General features: G+C 34.3%; 2 protein-coding genes and 1 long non-coding RNA gene across 5 annotated transcripts in view; 2 read left to right on the top strand and 1 right to left on the bottom strand.

Annotated features, from left to right (window-relative positions):
- Positions 1-34: 34 nt before the first annotated feature.
- The window catches only part of LOC102889645, a 65,320-nt gene continuing 43,902 nt past the window's right edge, over positions 35-21,452 (bottom strand). For 2 of the 3 annotated variants that reach the window (XR_003045472.1, XR_003045473.1), the window contains exon 7: positions 18,344-20,864. This is a non-coding gene — a long non-coding RNA (uncharacterized LOC102889645). Of the gene's footprint in view, positions 142-18,343; positions 20,865-21,452 lie in introns of those variants that run through there. The other variant, XR_003045474.1, reaches the window with a different exon arrangement.
- On the top strand, positions 407-10,458 carry TRIM13 (tripartite motif containing 13). Its single transcript, XM_025044777.1, has 3 exons — positions 407-521; positions 1,028-1,057; positions 9,214-10,458. Exon 3 carries the CDS (start codon positions 9,220-9,222, stop codon positions 10,441-10,443), a length of 1,224 nt encoding a protein of 407 aa, XP_024900545.1. The 5' UTR covers positions 407-521; positions 1,028-1,057; positions 9,214-9,219; the 3' UTR covers positions 10,444-10,458.
- Positions 11,474-19,577, top strand: KCNRG (potassium channel regulator). Its single transcript, XM_006909010.3, has 2 exons — positions 11,474-12,614; positions 15,926-19,577. The coding sequence occupies exons 1-2, from the start codon at positions 12,034-12,036 to the stop codon at positions 16,161-16,163; spliced, it is 819 nt and encodes a 272-aa protein (XP_006909072.1). The 5' UTR covers positions 11,474-12,033; the 3' UTR covers positions 16,164-19,577.

Below are 21,452 nucleotides of genomic sequence, written 5' to 3'. Positions count from 1 at the left end.
GAACCGGCGGGGCGCCGGGGCAGGGCGTGGGGAGGAGCGGCTGGCGGGTGGGTGTCTGACAGCCGGGGCAGCATGTCTGCTCCGGAAAACCAGCTCCGCTACCGAGCATGCTCGGCGCCATTGCCAGCGCCTCGGTATAGCCTAGAAAAGAAAAGGCGACCATGAACCACCAGAAGTCAGCACGCGACGACCCCCGGCTACTGAACCCTGGGAGGCTGCCTGGCCCCGCGGAGGGCGCGCTGATCGAGAGCTCCTTAGTTCAGAGATCTCCAGCCTCTCCCATGCTTTCTGTCTTTTCATCAAGTCCTAGCAGGCTGGCTTCATGGGGGACAACTGAAAAATGCGTCAAGAGTAAGGATCCTGTGTAAGTTAATGCATAATAACCCTCTTTGTTCTTTCTTTGCAGTATCCTCGTTTGATTGTCAGTCACAACGTGGAGGAAAAAACAAAACCCAAATCCTGATTCCTTTGCTCTGGGAAATAGTAACCGTGACGAATACACCTGCTTGCAGAGGACAGAGGTAAACTGCAACACTTAACCCTACAATTTTTTTTTTTTTAATAAAAGGGCTCACCCAATTTCTTTAAGCTCAGAACCTTTCAGAATTAAACTATGTGTTCCCACCCTCATGGGTGATCTTTGTTTTCTTCATATTTTGTACACTCAGAAAATTAGAACCCAGACTTGGAAATTCTTTATGTGGCAATTATCGGAAATGTTGTTATAATCCAAAGATTTATATTGCAAAGGAAAAGAGAGGTTTCAGCAGCATTTCTTTTTTTATAAGAGCGTTTCCGCCCCCCCGCCTTCTCCTGTGCCTTGTTTCTAGAGCCTTATATAACAAGGCTTGAGTTTTCTGACTACGTAATAGATATTTTGAAACTAGAATTTCATTTACATAGCCATAGCCACTCCAGGAGAACTTGATGGAACTGTTAAATTGGTTATACTTCTGTCTTGTACAATGAGAAGATAAATTTCTTCAGGCTCTCCTATCTTTCTCTAAAAATACCACCTTTTTTACAGGAGCCGATGAACTAAGCTTGAACCTCCTTGGTAAGTCCTTCCATAACACCAGATTATTCTCTTGATTTTCTACATTTATGATAGGTTGGTTACCTGGCCTTACTTCTACTACATCTTTTGTTCATATATGCCCATTTACATGAAATTGCTTTGTACCTGCTAGCCTATGTAATACTTGCTTTGCCCTCCCTTGAAATTACAGTCCAAGAGAGTCCACCTCGCTTTCAGGGCCTTTCTTGGTTAATACACTCATGCTCTAACATAACACTATATGTATTTAGTTTTCAGTGTTTGTACTCATATGTAGTTAAACCACCTTAAATTTATAAAATTTAGCAATTTACAAGATTGTCACATGTTAGTTTTTCCAAGAACATTATGTAGGTACTGTAAAAGTCATCGTTCTATGAAAAGTAAAACTAGTGATTGAACCTAGGTATTCAGAAGCAGGTTCAATGTTCTTTCTCCTCCCTGGAGATCCTCTTACAAGCTAAACTGTAAAAACCATAGACTTCGAGAAGAGATTTAAAAGGCCTATGGTTAAGCTCCATTTTATTCATGAGGATACTGAATTCTCCTGGATAGTGCTAAGGTCTAAGAATTGGGAAACTCAGGTCCTGGCCCAGTTGCTGTGTATGATTTGAGAAGTCTGCATAGCGGGGGCCCTCAGTTTTTCACTTACCAAGTTAGGTGGTTAGCTAGATGACCTTTAAGATCTTATTAAGCCCAATATTTGTTTTATTCCTTCCCCATAACTTTTATTGCCATATATTTCCTGTATGTATTGGTAATAGACACATGCTGATATTAACTGCCATTCACTGTTTTATATTTTAAACTTGGATAGGTATGGTAAAGTATGCCTTATTGGTTTTCTTAATTAAACTCTATAAATGTATGGTTCTATTGTAAGGTCAAGAACTGCCTGGAGAGGTGGGGCACTTATACATTATCGGTTAGAGTTCATAAAGTGGTATACCCTTTCTAGAGGGAATCTTGGCAGTCTTTTCAGGAGCCTTAAAAATGTTCCTACTTTAGACCCACCTAACAATAATACACCTAAAGGAATTATCTAAGGAATTATCTAAGGAAATAATCAGAGCTGTGGACCAAGACTTTTCTACAAGGTGTTCATTTAATGTTATAATACCAAAAAAAAAAAAAGCATATTCATAAGATATTGTCATGTTTTAGAAGGATATATATAGGAGAAATACATATGATCAAATTCATGAAAAAAGTGGATACAAAATTGTGTTATGCCACCAGTTTAATTAAAATTTTTGTGTGCGCAAACACAAGATTGGAAGAAATACACCAAAATAATAGTGGTCATTCCTAGCTGATGTAATTGAAAGGTTTTTTTTTCCTGTATTTTCTGCATTTTGTATCATTAAATTACTTTTACAATTTAAAAAAAAAAGTTATTGCATGGATAACCTCTCCAACTTCAGTATGGTATCAACTTTCTGTGTCCTCTTTATTAGGCATTTATCATACTTTTTAAAGTAATTATCTTTGTAAATATGTTATATTTCTGCACTTAGGGCAGGAATTGACCTTTGGCTTATATTCTCTATGTACATCATTGGAACATTGGATTATCCATTTTTGTTATGAAGGACACTGCTATTGTCATTACCTTGGCTTGGGACTCTAGATACTAGAATGGTACTAGAAGAGTGGAGTGCTATGCTCATCTCTCATAGTTAACCAAATATGAGTGTCCTTCTGACATACAGAATAGTTACATTCCAGTTAAGCCTTCTATAAAGCAAATTCCCACAATGTGAAGTCTTTTTTAATTCAGTTCCATTGTAGATGTAGGTACATACCTTTCTAAGGAAAAGTTGAATTGAAAATTTTTGCTGACAGTTTAAATTATTGTCCTTCCTATGGCATAAGCACAAGTATATCCTATCCTGCTTGGCAATAGCCTGGCTCCCCTTTTAAAACTCTCAGAGGTTTTTTTCCTTCCCCCCTGCATATTTGCAGTATCGAATATGAGCAAGAAATGCCAACATAGTATATTATAGCCAACTGGAAAATTTAGCATTAGCTTTCTACTTGACATTCTGAAGATTAGGTTTACTTGGAATAAGATGTGTATAATCCACACTAAGCAAACAGAACTTTGTTCTTACCATTTACATTTCCAATAGTTATCTGAGAAGTAACTTATTAGTTGATAGGTAGTACTTATTGGTTCTCTATTAAATGCCTATTTTCACTATGTAAATAATCTCACCTAGGTAAATCTAGCTAGTTAGCTGCTGAATGCTAGACTTTGGCAGTCCTTTCTGAAAACTGGAATTAACCTTAAATACAGAGTTAGATGATAGAAACTTTAAATATATACCAACCTGTTGGGGATAATAATTTAGGTCAATGATTGCCAAGGTTATGGTTGTAAAGATAATTTGTTTTAGGGATAAGAATTTGCCACCTTCATTTAAGCCCATTTCCATTTATTTGGGGGAAGAGAAACCAGACATTTCTGGTTCATTAAACCTTTGCAGAAGTCAGTAGTTCTGACTTAATTTGAACTCTTAACAGGTAAAAGATAATATCTGGGCCTGGTTGGTACCAGAGTAGGAGAATAATTTAGTCTGTCTATGTTTCTCTCAAATTCAGATACTCTTATTCAAATTGATTTCATCTGGGTGGGAGAGAATGGGATCAACACCATCTGGAATCCACCTAGATTTCTCAGTAGTTGTACATAAATGGGATAGGGATAGCTGATCAGCTGGTATTGTAAAACCCTGCTGACTTATTGCTGCAGACTTACAGGATTACAGAATAATATCTTGGGTGATTATTAAGAGACATGGAGGAAAGTCAAAAGAGAAAGAAAGATGAAGAGGAGGGTGGGGGATAAGGAAAGAATAAGGAAATCAGAAGATTGTACTCATTGAGACAGTATGGGGAAGATGAGTAAAAAAGAATAGGAAAAAGTCAAAGTGAAATAGTGGTAACAGAAAAGAGAAAGAAAGGAAAAAACCACATTTTTTTCTGAGTAGTCTGGACTAGTTTGGTAATGACCTGGTTTTTGTTTTTGAGATTGTCACCTTAGTCTAAATACTCAGAACTTTCTGAGTAGGTGGGTCTTCCAAGCTGGTGGACTTCTGTACTGGCTTCATTTTGCCCTACATATCAGGAATCTGACTAGAAGTATCTTGGAAATTTTAACTACTACTCATTCTAAGATGACAGAAAAGCTAAGTTACTATTGTCCTGTATAGAAACATAGATAACTTTTGTGTTTGCAAGAGCCACATAACAACTAGATAAGCTATTTCAGACACTACATGTGCTATATTTTAATGTTCCTTTTTTGAGATATTGGAAATCTTAATCCTGTTTTGATTATGTAAGTTATGGAACAATCTGTAAAAGCCAGAATGAAGTATAATTTACACATTAATATAGAGTACTTTAAAACTTTGTAAATTTTATATATTATTAAATGCCTTTCCAAACAGTTGCACAGTGAGGAGAGAAACTGTAATATGCATGTGTTTTGTCAAAGATCAAGTATGTCAGTCTCCTAACAGGCCTGGATCCATAGATATCCAATAATACAATTTTTATAAAAGATAATACTATATCGGGTTGAGCTCTTTGTGAAGCTAATCATATTTAGTTAATATTTCTGGAGTTTTACTTTTAGCTCATTATGGTGTTTTTATAATTGGGTACCCTTTTTAGTTATTTTTAGTCAACTTGTGAAAATTTTCAAAAAATATGATAAATATTCTTACCCAGATTCAGTAGTTAACTGGACCCTTACTAAGTTTCAAGAAAGCATTACTACTGGATCTCATACTAAAATAGAATACTGTATGCTACTTGAAAATAAGAGTAGTGTGCTGAGAGGAACTGATTTAGGAAAAAAGTGATCCCTTTTATTCTAAGCATTGTTCCAAGAGAAGATTGATGGCTCTCAGTTTAGTAGAGATTTGCATAATTTAGTTTTGTCATTGACATGATTTTCAAATATTTGCTATCTAGTTACTTGTCAGGTATTTGAATGGGGCTTTGAAATTCCTGAATTCAAAGATGCCTCAAAGCAGGATGGAAATTTGGTTTAAATCTCTTAAGATACAAAGTATACATTGGCTTTTCTTTTTGTTCTCTAATGGGATTTGGAAAGAAATCATGGGTAATATTTTGAACAACTGTGTATTGCTGTCCACAAATGAAATTCAAAGGTTTAACAGGAAAGTTTTAGTGGAATAGGTTTTTATTAAAATTAACTTTTGTTTAAGAATGAATGAGCACCTTTTGCATTAAAATCATTTTGAGTCCTTGAAAAATAAAGGACTTCTAGGAAGGATAACTCTAATACACAGATTAGGTTTTACTTCTATTTTATGACCCCTTTGTAAGTATTGGCTTTTCCATTTTTAATATTCTGGTGGTTGTGTTTTGGTTTCATTTGCAGAGGCTGTTGTTGCTATATAAAGCAGTTTTGTAGCTTTCCCTTGAGTACAGCTGCCTTGCAGATTTGCTTAAAAATAAATCTGTGATGTTATTCAGCTCTGCATTTGTCAAAACCTATAGAACTGTATACCAAAAAGATTGAATTTTATTTATGTAAATTAAAAATATATTAAAAATATAGATACATCAGGAAAACGAGGTTGAAAACCAGAAAGGTGGTAGACAATAAGGTATATGTTCGTCTTTATTGATATAAAACTTGGGGAAATTTTTAATTGGTGGGAAAATGGATTTCTGTGCTTCAAAAACTTAAGACTTTTTTGATATTCAGAAAGACATTCGAAGGAAGAAATGAATCTTGGAAAACTTATTTGCCTTTATACACTTAATTTGACATTGGCTAAGGTGAAATTTTATGACTGAACAATAATTTTGTTCATATAGTTTCTTGACTTCTATATTGGGAAAAATTAGCCCCCCAAAAGGAGCTATGTACTTTAGTTTCTTCAAAAAACTAAGCTTTACTGATTTCTTCGGACTTTTATGTGTTAGCCACACTTTAAGAAAAGGATCTATAAATTCCTTTACCGTGAAGCACACTGGTCATACAGTGAGACTAAAAATCTTACTATGTGTTTTCCTTTAGAACTTTTGAGGCAACAAACTCGCCATGGTTTCTTAGATTAGGATATTATGTCTCAATTTTCTCTAAAAGTCAGCTATGGTCACATAAGTTTTGTCATAGGTTTCAGTGTAAAACTAAGTGAAGAAGAGAAAATAAAAGTGTTTAGCTTTTAAAATGAATGAAAATAAGAATCATTAAATTATAAACCAAACTTTGTAAATTACACTATTAAAAATGTAATAATAGGATTGATCGTGATTTTGATGCACTTTGTAATAAAGGGGCTTTCCAAATAGTCATTTATTTCCCCTACTCTTATTCATTTTAAGATCTATTAGTTGATTATGGCTTTGGAATGACTTTATGATTTTTAAAAATTTCCTGTATGTGACATTTTCCTTTTTCCTTTGGATCATACTTGATTGCCTTAAAATTCTTTGCCCCTATTGCAGTCTCCTCAGTTTTCTTCAAAGTTTCTCTTTGCCTTGAGTTCCCTTTTTCTCCTCATCTCAACCACTTGGTATCCTTTGTTTTTTTCTTATTTATTAATATGCTTGGATAGGATTCTCTGGATATTTGCAAGGATGAGTAGATTAGATTTACTTTATTGAATGCTGCCCCTACTAATTTTCTTCTGCTTACCATAATCTAGCCTTAGCATAGAATAGATGAACAATGATACCAGTGGAGGTGATAAAGTGTGGAATTAGAACTATGAACGGAGGACCATCGAAAGTTTTCTGTGTTCTAGAGAGTCTGTTTTACAACGGCTTGATAACTTAGTACAACAGTCTTCATAGCCATTCTCTTCCCAGTGCTTTTCAAAGGCTATATGATTTCTTATGTCACACAAGATTTTTCAGAAAAATCGGCTCATCACACATTTTGTCATTATGACACTAAATTTGACAGAATAATCTTTGCTTTAATTCTACACATATTTTTATACATATATTTCTCACAACTTAATATAAAACCATAAATTAATTAGCCCTGCGGGCTCATCTTATCCTTTAAATACTATTTATCTTCTAGATTGTAGTTCCAATTGTGGCTCTTAAAATTACTGTTAAAATTATATTTATTGTAAAATGGCCTATAGATTATTAGATCCTATTTTATTTATTACTTTAGTAGTAATGTGACATATATATCACACACACTCTTAAGTAAACTGAATGAGGACATATTTATCACTATGGTTTTAAAACTTTATGGATGGAAGTTTTAAAATGTACATTTTAAAATAATAAATTTGAATTGAGAAGTAGTATTCTCTAGTTCAGGGATCTCAAATATTTTGATCTCAGACTCCTTTACACTTTTAAAGACTGAGGATCCCAAGAGCTTTGATTTACATATGTACAGTACAGTAGATATTTACCGTATTATAAAACAAAGATTTTAAGATTAAAATAGTGATAAACCTATTACTTGTTAAATAATTTTTGAAAAACTTTTTCAAAACATTTGTGAGAAGAGCGGCATTGCTTTACATATTTATAGATCTCTTTAATGAATTACTATTTAATAGAAGATACCTGGAGTCCTTTATCTGCCTCTGAGTTTTTTTATAATTGTGATCTTCTTTGATACTATACTAAACTCAACAAGTGGTAGTTTCTTAAAGGTTAGCTGTAGTATGGAATCTGAAATCATATTTAAACACATTGGTCTTTTGATCTTTTACACATTCACAATTTATAATAACATTGGTGATTTGAACCATTTAGTTCACTGTTATGCAGATCTCTAAATCTTGATATATTTCATTGTCTAGTAATCTCCCTCCTAAAAAAAATACCTCACATTCATTAATATCACCGCTTATCTCTTTAGAAAAACCTCTTAATTAATGAGAAGCTATCAACTTCTTAAGTGGCAAATATGTTTTCCAAAATTCTTTTTCACTCAAACACTCAACTTTTATCATTGGCAAGAAATACTGTCATTTTTTTCCCTTGAAGTGTTGGGCTTATTTTGTTCATTTTCAAGAAAATGTCTGCCATATAGTTTAATCTGAATAGCCATAGTTGGTCTTTGTTCTTTCAAGTAAAAATGGTGTTCCATGAAAAAAGCAGTTGTTTGAGTTTGCAACAGTGCTTTTCCTCCAGACACTATCTGTTGGTATGCAGCAGAAATGCTGTGTGTTTACTTCACATTTTGTCACACAAGGATTGAGATTTAATAAAATGAGTAATTTTTACTGCTTCATCAAGAACATTCTTAAATTAAACCACTACTCCCACCCCCACTGTGGGTGTGTGGTGGTGAAGAATATAGGCCAGTAGTATAGTTTGGTACTATGTATTGCCTTGTTTGATTCCTAAGGCTCTAGCAGTGTTTGCTCACCATTGCTTTTACAGTCAAAGGTCAACATGATGTCAAAAGCAAATAATGTCAGTATTATTATGAAAATAGTATTAACCTCAAGGATGCCCTGAAAGAGTCTTAGGGACACCCAGGTTTCTGCTCACCATGTTTTGAGAACTGATGTTCTACACACTACAAATGGCTTTGATTACTGTTCTGGTGGTTAAAAAAAAAATTAATTTTCTAGGGAAGAATGAATTGCAACTCTCATTTTTACCTATGATTTTAATAATTGTAATTTTGCCTTTGAAATAGAAATGCAAATTTTTAGTAAAAGTCTGCATGAGAATACTTGCTCGGATTTATATTTCTGTGCTGTTCTTTTAAATAGTATACCATTTTATAATTGTGGGCCAGACTAAAGAGTTCATTCTATTCAGACACTGAGTAGTTTTGTTTCTGACAGCTAGTAGTCAGCTTTCTGTTTTAAAACAATTGGGTCCTCCTGCTGGCTCAACTTGCAGTTGTCCTGGTCCTAACCCTGTCTCAGCCAAAGACTGTTGTTGGGAAGCCCACACAAAGGCCTTGTGTACAGGGAGACCTACTAATAAGGAGTGTGTTCTAGTCCCAGCAGATTAAATCTGCTTTGGTGTGCATTCCCTTCCCAAATTTCTTACTTCCTTTGTCTTGTTATTTTAGTGAAAGATCATTTTTAATGTCTATGAACATAATTTTTTCTTATTATTATAGTAGTCCAAATGGAGGGGATTACTGGAATAAAATGTTTATTTCTCTATGGTAGGATGTGATGGAGCTGCTTGAAGAAGATCTTACATGCCCAATTTGTTGCAGTCTGTTTGATGATCCTCGAGTTTTGCCTTGCTCACACAACTTTTGCAAAAAATGCTTAGAAGGGATCTTAGAGGGAAATGTGCGGAATTCACTGTGGAGATCATCTCCATTCAAGTGCCCCACGTGTCGAAAGGAAACTTCAGCTTCTGGAGTCAATAGCCTGCAGGTTAATTACTCTCTGAAGGGTATTGTGGAGAAGTATAACAAGATCAAGATCTCTCCCAAAATGCCAGTGTGCAAAGGACACTTGGGGCAGCCTCTCAACATTTTCTGCCTGACTGATATGCAATTGATTTGTGGGATCTGTGCTACTCGTGGTGATCACACCAGGCATGTCTTCTGTTCTATTGAAGATGCCTACGCTCAGGAAAGGGATGCCTTTGAGTCCCTCTTCCAAAGCTTTGAGACCTGGCGACGGGGAGATGCTCTTTCTCGCTTGGATACCTTGGAAACTAGCAAAAGGAAATCTCTACAACTACTGACTAAAGATTCGGATAAAGTGAAGGAGTTTTTTGAGAAGTTACAACACACCTTAGATCAAAAGAAGAATGAAATCCTGTCTGATTTTGAGACCATGAAACTTGCAGTTATGCAAGCCTATGACCCAGAGATCAACAAACTCAACACCATCTTGCAGGAACAACGGATGGCCTTTAACATTGCTGAGGCCTTCAAAGACGTGTCAGAACCTATCATATTTCTGCAACAAATGCAGGAGTTCAGGGAGAAAATAAAAGTGATCAAGGAAACTCCCTTACCTCCCTCTAATTTGCCCACAAGCCCTCTAATGAAGAACTTTGATACTAGTCAGTGGGAAGACATAAAACTAGTGGATGTCGATAAACTTTCTTTGCCTCAAGACACTGGCACATTCATTAGCAAGTTTCCTTGGAGCTTTTATCAGTTATTTGTGGTAGTCATTCTGCTTGGCCTTCTCATTTTCTTTGGTCCTACTATATTCCTAGAATGGTCCTTACTTGATGGATTCTCAACCTGGAAAGACCATCTTTCACACTTCAGTTCCTATCTGATTAAATCACCTGATTTTATAGAACAGTCAGTTTTTTACTGGAAACAGGTGACAGATGGGTTTTTCTTTTTCAGTGAAAGATTCAAGAATTTTACTTTGGTGGTGCTGAATAATGTGGCAGAATTTATGTGCAAATATAAACTATTATGAAATCTGTTTCAAGAATATCTGTCTTTTGTTAAGACATTTGTTAAGAGAACAGAGTGGCAGTTCAGATTTGGTCAAAGATTCCAGTCAGATATTTTCCTCCAAAAATATTCCTTTCAAAAATAATGTCTTATAAATGTTCAAATTAGGTAGCATAAAGATAAAAGTGAAATTTAACAGTACAGTCCTGGGTCTTTCCCTTTTAAAGAGTACTTTTGGAATAAGCATCTTACCCCCAATACTGGTTGCATTTATGTTATGTAAAAAGGAGAGATGAGAGAGCACATGATCTAAGATTGTATTGATGAGGTAGTGTTTTTGAACATTCTTTAGAAAAAGGAAAATATATAGATGGATTAGATTTCCAAATTTTTCTACAGAGGGTTGCTATCCATTTTTGTTAAAATGTAAATCTCATGTAAATAAAAACTGACATTTTCTTGTGATAAGTGTACATTTTAAGGAGGGTGGAGATTTCAGCTTCCCTTTTTCTCCTTACGCCTTGTAAATTTATCACCAAAGGAATCTGATGAAACTGTAAAACTTAGATGGGTGTGTAAGCAAAGGCATAGGTTAAAAAAAATATCTAACACATGATAAGAAAAGGAAATGGGAAAGCTTCCTTTTTACTGGCAGCTAAGTGTTGTGTTATCATCTCAAAGTATGGCAACTGTTCAACCAAACCAATCCACTTAAAGAATTTAAGAGCAGTAAGACTAATTTGACAATATATGAAACAATGTATCAGCTATTATAAAGTGCAAAGTAATCGCTAAACAATGCTGACCTGTCTGCTTACATGGCATAAAGATGCCCTACCTCCCAAAGAATAAAAAATGTTTAATTTTCTCACCTACCTTAGAATTCAGATGAAAATAAAAATGACCCAAGCTTAAACTGCTCTCTAGTCTACCTTATTTCTGTCGTGGAACAAGACATTTCTTTGAAAACTCAGAGTGTCTTTACTCGAGTCCTTAAATTTGGTTGAAAGGAGACAACACAAGCTGCTGGTATAGGAGAAAAAAGATGACAACTAGATTAGGTACAAAAGAAAGACTTATTCTAGTTAGGAGAAGAAGAGTCAGATTAAGCTGCTAGTTGAAGTAATGGCTCTCATCCCTGGCAATACACGATTAAAATTACTAAAGGGATCATAAGAAATCATGGCAATATTTCTCTGTAAATCTGCCATGAAGACTCACAGTAGATAAGAGGTCTTTTCTGTTCTCAGTATTTTTTTAAATATAAATTTACGGTAGGTTTTCATGGAGAATTTTTTTATGGAATACAGGAAAGGGATCTATTTGACACCTATCCTTAGGTACACTGACAGTTTTCCTTAAACTATCCAGTTCCTCTTCTGTTGCTTTTTCCATTTTGTATATTGCAAGTTCCCCAGCAACTCAAATTTGCAAACACAGCTATGGATACACTATTTGCTTTAGTGGTTACCTGGGAATCTAGGTCTCTGTTTTTTTTCCCCTTCTACTTACTCATAATATATAACTAGCGACATTTGTGGTTATAGTTAAACTGTTCAAGTTCCTAAGTCTAGCTGATGGTTTGTAGCCACTAGTTTGAAGCAAGAGAAGAATGAGTAGTCAGGAACTGGTCACTTTGAATGTAGGAGGGAAGATATTCACAACAAGGTTTTCGACCATAAAGCAGTTTCCTGCTTCTCGGTTGACAAGAATGTTAGATGGCAGAGACCAAGAATTCAAGATGGATGGTGGCCAGATTTTTGTGGACAGAGATGGTGTTTTATTTAGTTTCATCTTAGATTTTTTGAGAACTCAACAACTTTTATTACCCACTGACTTTTCAGACTATCTTAGGCTTCAGAGAGAGGCTCTTTTCTATGAACTTGATCCTCTGGTTCATCTCTTAAACCAAGAACACTTGCTACAACCAAGACCTGCTCTTGTGGAAATACATTTCCTAAGCCGAAACACTCAAGCTTTTTTCAAGGTGTTTGGCTCTTGCAGCAAAACAATTGAGATGCTAACTGGGAGGATTACAGTGTTTATAGAGCAACCTTCAGCACCTACCTGGACTAGTAACTCTTCCCCTCCTCAGAAGACCTTGCTTCCACTGCCTCCACAAAGACCTTCTTACCATGACCTGGTTTTCCAGTGTGGCTCTGACAGCACTACTGATAACCAAACTGGAGTCAGGTATTTTGAACTTAGAAGCATCTCTCTTTACCAGTTCCTGATGTTACCTCTCAAAACTAAGTTTCTCATGTCTGAGCTTTTTCTTGGAAAAAGCGATGACTCGATGTTTTGAAGCAACCAACAGAGTTGGGTAGAATGACCAGATAATTATTGTCCAAACTGGGATACTTTTCAGAGTGAAAGAGGGTATTGTTATTATGTAGGACAATAAGAATAAACCAAGACTGCAGGGAAAACTGGGAGGAAATAGTTTTATAGATTATGGAACATTGCTAATGAATTTGGTTTAGGAATGAAAGTCCCTAGCCCCTCCTTCCCCGAGATTCTTTTAGTGGCTGGCATATAGTAAAGGCTCAGTCATTTGTCCTGATTTCTTTACTCTCTATTTGTTCTTTCAGGCTACATGATTTGACTAGTGATTTTTCTCCATCCCATTTTATTTTTAAACACCATGAAGGCAGATATATTCTATGGCAAATTTATAACTTTGGTACTTTTAGACAACTTAAAATATTAGGATAGGCTGTCAGTATGTTAAGGATAGTTGCTCTTGAGTCAGTTATTCACTTTCTCCTATTGTTCTTGGCTGGACCTTAAGGCTGTTTTCCACTCTACTGTCAGATATATTTTTTCCCTTAAAAATATCTTATTGGTGTCCCACCATTATTTTACTATCTATGAAAGCTGGTTTGAATTTTCAGGAAGAAAAAAGTCTACATACGTTCTTATAGTATTTAAAATAAAATTACTTTTTTGGGGGGGGGTAAAGGTATTTTGAGATATTTTCTTCAGCAGTAGCCTTCAGGACCAACCAATATTTGCCACTCCCACAACATACCCCTTGTTCTTGCTTACCAATTGGAGAACTCTGGGCAGTATGCTATTTATTAAGTTTCTATACTTATAATTTTCTGCCCTTCCAAAGACGTTGAAATGTCATTTTGGGAAAATAGAGCCAGTTAATAGGCTGATTGTGAAGAAAACTAAGAACCTATCTTTACCTCAGAGCTCTATGCACAACTTCCTTTTCATTGGTAGGGCATTAACAAAAACAGGAAATTACCAGTTTTTGTTTTTTAAAAATTTGAGTAGTTAAGATCTTTGGGGGTCCCTTTTTAAAAAGTTAGAAACCTAAGAAAAAATAGTGTTACTGATTTTAAGAGGAAACATGCAAGATAAAAAAGATACCCTGGAAATACTAAAAATGCTCTTTAGAAAATACGCATTTGAAGAAAATAATTGTAAAACAAGATTAGAATCTCAAGTTGGGATATTCTCGTGTGTACACAGTGCCAAGTGGTTTCTTCTTTGTTATTAAAGTGTTTGTGTTTTATAAATACTACAAAAAGTTTTACTGTGAGAATGGTATTGTATTTAAACTTCTAAAATAGATAACCAAAACCAGAAGCTATTTTTAAAATTAATTTTTTTAGCCCCAAACAGTATTGTTTTCTGTTGAAGTTCAGAATTTTTTCATCCCAGAAGTGTTTGATTTTTTTTTTTTTTTAATATAGTGCTAATTTCAAAGTAGAGATTGATAACCTGAAGAAGGGGACATCATTAGGATTTCAGGTGACCGGATGACACCTCTGGCCTTAAAAGATCCACCTTAGATGACTGCCTATCTAGCAGTCATTTTGATTTCTCGTTCATGCCCTAGACTGAATCTGTCCATTTAGATGTCTTTTAAAGGTAGAAGGTGGAGGAGTAAGTCTGAATGGCTCCTACGAGTCTGGTGTATCATTTGTACTGTTTGGTATGTTCCATTAATATGATTTACTACTCTAAGGTCTTGTTAACCTAGCAGGTTGTTCACAATGCTAGAAATACTTGATTTGTATCCTGCAGCTGGGGTAACAGTATCAGGCTCAAGTTATAGTCACAGGATTTAGTCTCTTTGGTAGCCTTTAGTCTATCTCACTTTTCCTTTTTAAACTCACTCAAGTGGAAAAGAATAGTTCCCTTTCAAGATTTAAAATGCGTTTTGATTTCTTATTTCTCATTGGTTTCTTCTATCCTTTTCTTGTGCCTTGAAATCTTTCATTTCTTAATTTGGCCTCATGCGGAATTAAGTACTCTGGCTCAGTGACTTCCTGCAAGTACATTCCACTTTGTTATCACCGACTATGTACTATTTGTATCTTAATTTTGTGAGATGTTCTATAACACTTTTTCTCTTTGAAAAATGTTTCTAGGCTTATACAATCAAGATCTGGGGCTTGGGGGTAGATGGAATGATTTACTAAGGTTAAAAATTTGCTATATCAAACAAATATTTTGGTGGGTACTTTGTAGAGCTGTAATTCTTACATGTTATTACAGCTTTTTTCGCCTACAGTGAGCTTCTAAATGTGAGCTACAATAAACTACTCTATTTCAATCATAATTAAAAGGAGGCTAGGGATGTCCCCAAGGCTCTTTTTACCCCATAAAACTGCAGATAGTTTAGGTTGCTGCCTGGAACTAATTTAAATTAGCTGCTTCTTCTAATTTAAATTAGCTGCATCTCTCATAGACAAATTGTAGGAGGACACAAAGACATAAAAATATCCTCGATGGTAGGTGAAGGAGTAAAATAGTTATATCTATGTGACTATGTTATGTTGACATTATTAAAGCCAAATAGCCAATCTGAAAAGTTCGGATATATTTTTCTTGAATTATGTGAATTGTTCTATTGAGTTTCCCAGGAAATAGAAAGTTTTGTCATTTCACCTCCAGAGGCTTGAACCCTATGTTTTGCTCTTCAACAACACAGTTATTGAGTAAAAATTGACAATAAAGACTTATTGACATTTTATATCTGCAAAATTTCACCTGAAAACATATATTTGAAAGGACAGTTACAAAAGGAAATTTGTAATATCGGTGCCACTAATGGGTAAAATTAGATCTAGGGGGAAAACTGTAAATGTATAAAATGTTCATTAGAATGACTGAATCGATTGAAACAGTTTAGTAAATTGAAAACAGAAAAATTCAAAATAGTTAAATTATATAAAAATCAAGCTAATTTAATTGTTTGATCAAATTGTTTGCTCCAGAAACTAGTTTCTCAATGAAAATTCATCAATGTTGATTGTATTCTTAAATGTAGAATAAAAATGACTTTGGAAATCAAAGCAAGGTCTCTGTTTATTAAATTATCAGCTTAAAATTACTGATTTGGATTTATAAATGAAGTCTCAAAAAAATATCTGATCAAAAATGGTACGATGCCTTTATTTGAAGTTATAAATTAAATTTGTGTGTTTAGTTTTGTTAATTATTAAAGAGATGCTTTACAATTAAACATTTTTTGTGTGTCCTAGGTATGTATCTATAAAACCTGATAACCGAAAATTGGCCAACGGAACTAATGTCCTCGGCTTACTGATTGACACTTTATTAACAGAAGGCTTTCATCTGGTCAGCACTAGAACAATATCTGAAGACAAAACCGAATGCTATAGCTTTGAAAGGATAAAAAGGCCTGAAGCTCTCACCATGAACAAAGCAGTGAAACCAGAGGCAACTATCATGCTAGAGCAATCTCAGAAAAAGAAATGAGGTTTTTTGTTCTCTTTTAGAGTAAAAGGAAATTGTCATTTTCTTGTATGGAGGTTCCATATTTAGGGCAAACGTTAGTCAAATATGTACTCAGCCTACTTTTTGGCCTTGTCTCCTACCATGCCATCTGTGGGCAACAATGCTTAAGCCACACTAACTGCTTACTCCTTTCTGAACAACACTGTGCACACTTGGTGCTTTGGGACATATTTCTTCTGCTTTCCATGCCTCCTTCCTTTCTCTTCTTCATGAACACTTAAATGACTTTCAAGAATAGGCTCTGGAATCATACTGCTTGATTTCTTATCCCAGCCTACTCACTTACTAACTATATGACTTGGGCAAGTCATTTAACTTATTTGTGCCTCAACTTCATCTATCAAATGGGGATAATAAATATATCTCCTTTATAGAATATATGAGGATTAAAGGAGATCGTGTACTCAACACATTTCCTGGCATAGTAACTATTAGTGATGATGATGATGAAGAAGATGGGTGACCCACTTTCAATTGCACCTCTTCTGTGAGACTGTTTTCCTTCTCTTCCAGGTACATTAATCAGCCCTTTCCTCTCCATAGACTTATCTGCTTTCATAGAAACAAATTTTTCTCACTTCGATTGTGAGCTCAATACATTCAGTAGTTAGCATTACTATGTGTAAAGCATTGTGCCAAACAATTAGAGGAATAATGTTTATTACTAATTAGTACCTAAGTTTGGTGAAAATAAATAACTTCTATTAACATTTAAAATAACCATACACTTTGACTTGGTGGTTCCTCTTGTAGGAATTATTATATATGTGCCATTTTAAACACTAGGATAAACATCTACAAGAGGAATCATTAAGTCAAAGAGTACCAGGTACATAGTAAGGTGAAAACCGTTGAGTGGAAGCAGTTGAGCACCATTTAAAAAAGTACAATTAATGCATTGAAAAACATCTTGAACATTTGATGTATATTATAATAAGTTTTCAAGATTAAAAAATGAGTAAGAAAAAAATCTTTATTCTCAAGGAGCTCACATTCAAGTGAGTATGTACATCATCGTAATAGCAAAAGATCAGAAATAAAGTTGATCAATAGGGAATGGGTAAATTATGGTTCATACAAAGAAATACTATACAGCCCTTAAAAAGAATGAGTCAGCAGTTTACAAACTGATAAGGATTGTCAAATATTTATAAGTGGAAAAAAGCAAGGTGCAGAATAATATATAAAGTGGAAAAAGATATTTCCATTTTATAGTTTCAGTTTAAAAAAAAAACTTATTTTCTTATATATGCATGGAATTTTCAGCAAAGATACTGGTCACCTGTGGAGAGGAAACTGGGGGAGTGGGGTTTAGGTGTGGGAGGAAAATTTACTTTTCACTAGGCCATGTAGATATATTATCTATTAAAATAAAGAACAGCTATACCTGAAAGATAGTGTATGTATGAGGTATGTCAAGGTAAGGGGCATAGTTATGGCATAGTATGTTATCTCATACACAAATTTTACTCTATCACCCATCCTGTGAAACTCCCACCTAATAAAATGCATTCCAGAAATTTCTAGTAATTAAAGATTTGTGTATTAGGTTGTAGGGAAGATTAAAAAAAAAAAAATTCCTAACTACCTCAAAAGGTTATGTATAATGTAAAAGTGCAAAATACTTTAAGATTAGTAATGTTAAGGTTAGCAATCGAAAATAACGACCCAAATAAGACAAAAAGCCCTAAGAATAAGAGTTTTGTTTTGGGTGACACTCATCCTCTCCTTTCTGTAGAAAAGCCAACTTAGCTGTTTTAGTGTGTCATCCTAGTTTTGGGGGTGATGTGTTCAGTTTGTTTCCCTTGCTAGCATTATATTCTAGGGCACAATATTTCTATGCTGGTAAGTTTTTGGCATGCATGTGATTTAACTAGTTGGGTATAGTTGGCATAGTTATATATGTCACACTTTAATTTTGTATAGTACTTTGCTGGTGAGATCATTAAAAACTGGTAACTGGTTAAAAAATACTGAAACAAAAAAATTGTAGCTATGGGTTGGCAAGGAATAAGACAGAAAATGTTTAAACTACTTTATTGTGTTCTTAGTCATTCACTTTTTCAGAAAACTACTTTGAGATGAGAAATGTTCTTTTTTATATGCTAACAGAAACATACTACATATGGAAACATATAACATTCATTCATTCAATAAATATTTATTGACATCTGCTGTGTGCCAAATACAACTCTAGACATTGGAGATATTGCAAGGGAACAAAACAATGCCTTCCCACTTAGAGCTTACTACAAATACAATTCATAACCATTGACAATGGTTTTAAATTAAAATAACTTAAGCCTTTTATTAAATAGTGTCTCAAAAGCCATGATTTCACAATGCAGAGGTTTTTAGAAGGAGACAGATTGCCACAATTAAAAATATTCATAATAGGGGAAGTGTACTTTCAAAGTGATTAGGTTGCTTATTTTAGTAAATATTTTAGAGATTATCTTATCTGGAGACACATCTGTCAAGATTGTCTCAGTAATCCTCTGGTGTTCACTCCAAAATAAGTGGGACATTGTAACTGGGATGTGAAGACATGCAAAAAACTGAGTCTTGTTTAAAAAGGGAGGCAGGCAAATGTAGTTTGAAGAAAACATATGTTAGATGCACCACAGGCAAATTAAAAACTCTGGTCTGCTTTAGAAAAAAAAGACTAACATTTTCATATAGACACCACTTAATTCAATGAACTGATTTGTCAATTTAATTTGCAATTGTAAGAAAATAATGGCAGAAATTTATCTTGGCCAACCATGCTGAAAACTTTGTTCATCAAATAACATATACCTCATATACACAAGCATGAATCATCACAATGACACGGTAAGGTTCTGTCAGTCTAAATGGTACCATCAATAGTTGGGCCTCCCCTATTCTTGCACTTCTCTAATGTTTGTTTCAGCTTCTTTCCATCACCCACAGTTTCACTTCTGATAAGGCACTGAAGATTTTAGCTTATTCTTAAACCTCAATAATTTATTTTTTAAACAACTGAAAGTTCTCCCTACAAAGATTTTCTGAAAAGGAGCTCTAATGTTGAATACTCTTGGATTTAATATACAAGTCATAATTAGAAAGAGTTCTTAGGTATTGGTAAAGTCGGAATTAATTTAGGCTGCTTTCAAAATATATCTGAAATCGGGAGCCCTAAGTAATATAAAACAGTCAAGGGAAAGCAGTTTGAGAAATATATGGTTTAGGGAATCATAGTTGTTTCTAATTTGTCTTATATACTGTTTACATCTGACAAACTTCAGCTTTGCTTTATAAGTTTTTGTATTGTTCTCTATCATAAATAATAGAAATGTTCATATCACCAGAGACCTTGCTGAGATAATAAAGACTTGCTAAGAGCTCTGTAAATATTCTGTATTCTGTTATTTTTCCTCTTTGCTGGAGAAGTTGATTCTGTTACATCAAGTTTAACAATGTAGAAACCACTAATAAGAGGAAATTTTTTTTAATTTAGGAAATTTTATTACCTTCCTGGAGCCAAAGAACCCATGGAAGAGAACAATGTGCCATCAAACTTAGTGTTTTAAAAAACATAATTATCCATCAGAGAATTTGCCAGAGAACTACACCTCAAGAATTATTAGGCATTCTATTAGACCTACTAGAGATGAAAAGTTATGTACAAATTTCACCAAGAAAACTCATCACCTCATAACTAATTATTAAGCTTACAAAGTACCTTAATATTTACCTAAATGATTAGATCTAACCATAAAAGTCTTTAAATGGATAAAAACTAACACCTTACATGGTGAATGGGAAATGAATATTAAGCATGGCACAATGAAAAAGCAACAACCTGCAGCAAAAGTAAGTAGGACTTTGTTCCAAAACCAAAATGTACCTAGGATTCATCTAACTATAGAGCTTTTAGGTAGGCAGCATTCTGCACCTTCAGATTTCGCACCAACACCTCAAATCTAGAAATTATTGTTTTAAAGTGCCTTTTTACTCTATCAGTTGAGTAAAATACAAAATACCAAGTGTTTCTATTTCATGTTACTCTCTATCATTTCATATTCTGGTAAGAATTTGAATTTCTTTGGGTTCTCAAGTCCCCAAGAAAGTCTGGCTTCAATATCTGAGGTTCCATGAGTTCTTATGAGGGCTGGGACTGTGCTTTATACTGTTCTTTACAATCCCCTGTAGTGCTGGACATCTAATAGTCTGAACTGAACTGCACTGAAAAATTTCAAATGCTATAGTCTCAGTGAACAGGCACTTAGAAAACAAGAATTACAATAGATTCAAAGATGGATAAGGATACTTCAGAGTCTGAAAGCTGATTAAAGACAACAGAAAAAAAATCATAGTATTTTTCTACTAGACATTTACTTTGGTGATTAAAAAATGAGATGAAAATATAGATATATGTAGAAAAACTAGTTGAAAGTTACACAAAATTATACATTTAATCAGTAAAATAGCCCAGCAAAAATTGGAATATACATAATTTGTTAATAAAAATGCAATGCTACAAGAGTGCTTAGTAATTAAAGGAACTTTAAGGGAATACAAGTTCAGAATGACTGTTACATGACTATAATCAATATTAAATCTTGACTTACCTCCATAATATAGGAGTCATGAAAAGACAGTAGAAGTCAGTAGGCCAGGCATGTGAGTCAGATGTAACTAGGATGGAAATACAGAAAATAAAATGTTCCTAGTTCTGGATAACCTGGCTTGAAGTAGTACATTCACTGAACTTGGATTAATCAAATGGTTCAAAGATTGTGGTGAAATGGTCTGAAAGATTCTAGTATATCCAGAAGACTTATTACTGGATTTTAAAAAGACTATTTGGAAGTGCAGATTAACATTTTAGGTTTCCTTACATATCATTAAAATAGAACATATTAAAAAATAAAGATGTAGAATAATATGGTATTTCTGTCTAAAGATGTGTGGCTATTTTTTATGGCAAGTAATAACTAGGTAAACAATGCAAGATACTTTGACTTTCTAAATAGGAATCCTACAAAACAAGAGTTAGCTCCTAGAAAACCAAAATATTTGCTTTCAATTAATTAAATTTTTTTTTGCTTCAGTTACTTTTTAAACTCCTGGTTACAATTTAAGCAGTACTGAATTCCTATTAGATTTTTTTTGGCTAACACTTTTCCTCAGAAGCAAACCCGATCTAGGGTGAGAAGTTGTTTCAGACCTCGTAGAACCTTCATTTCCTCTTAACTGTGCTTCTCCATCAAAAGTAAGTATTCA

The sequence above is a fragment of the Pteropus alecto genome, unplaced genomic scaffold (assembly GCF_000325575.1).
Source record: "Pteropus alecto unplaced genomic scaffold, ASM32557v1 scaffold413, whole genome shotgun sequence".
Classification (NCBI taxonomy): Eukaryota; Metazoa; Chordata; class Mammalia; order Chiroptera; family Pteropodidae; genus Pteropus; species Pteropus alecto.
The sequence above is the reverse complement of the archived record's forward strand: the minus strand, read 5'-3'. Positions and strand labels throughout refer to the sequence as shown.

Bases quoted from the DNA above. Each gene is read 5' to 3' on its own strand.
- TRIM13 (XM_025044777.1), top strand. From the start codon at position 9,220: ATGGAGCTGCTTGAAGAAGATCTTACATGCCCAATTTGTTGCAGTCTG.
- KCNRG (XM_006909010.3), top strand. From the start codon at position 12,034: ATGAGTAGTCAGGAACTGGTCACTTTGAATGTAGGAGGGAAGATATTC. The intron at 12,615-15,925 runs GTATTTTGAACT...TGTGTGTCCTAG, and splicing joins GATAACCAAACTGGAGTCAG to GTATGTATCTATAAAACCTG.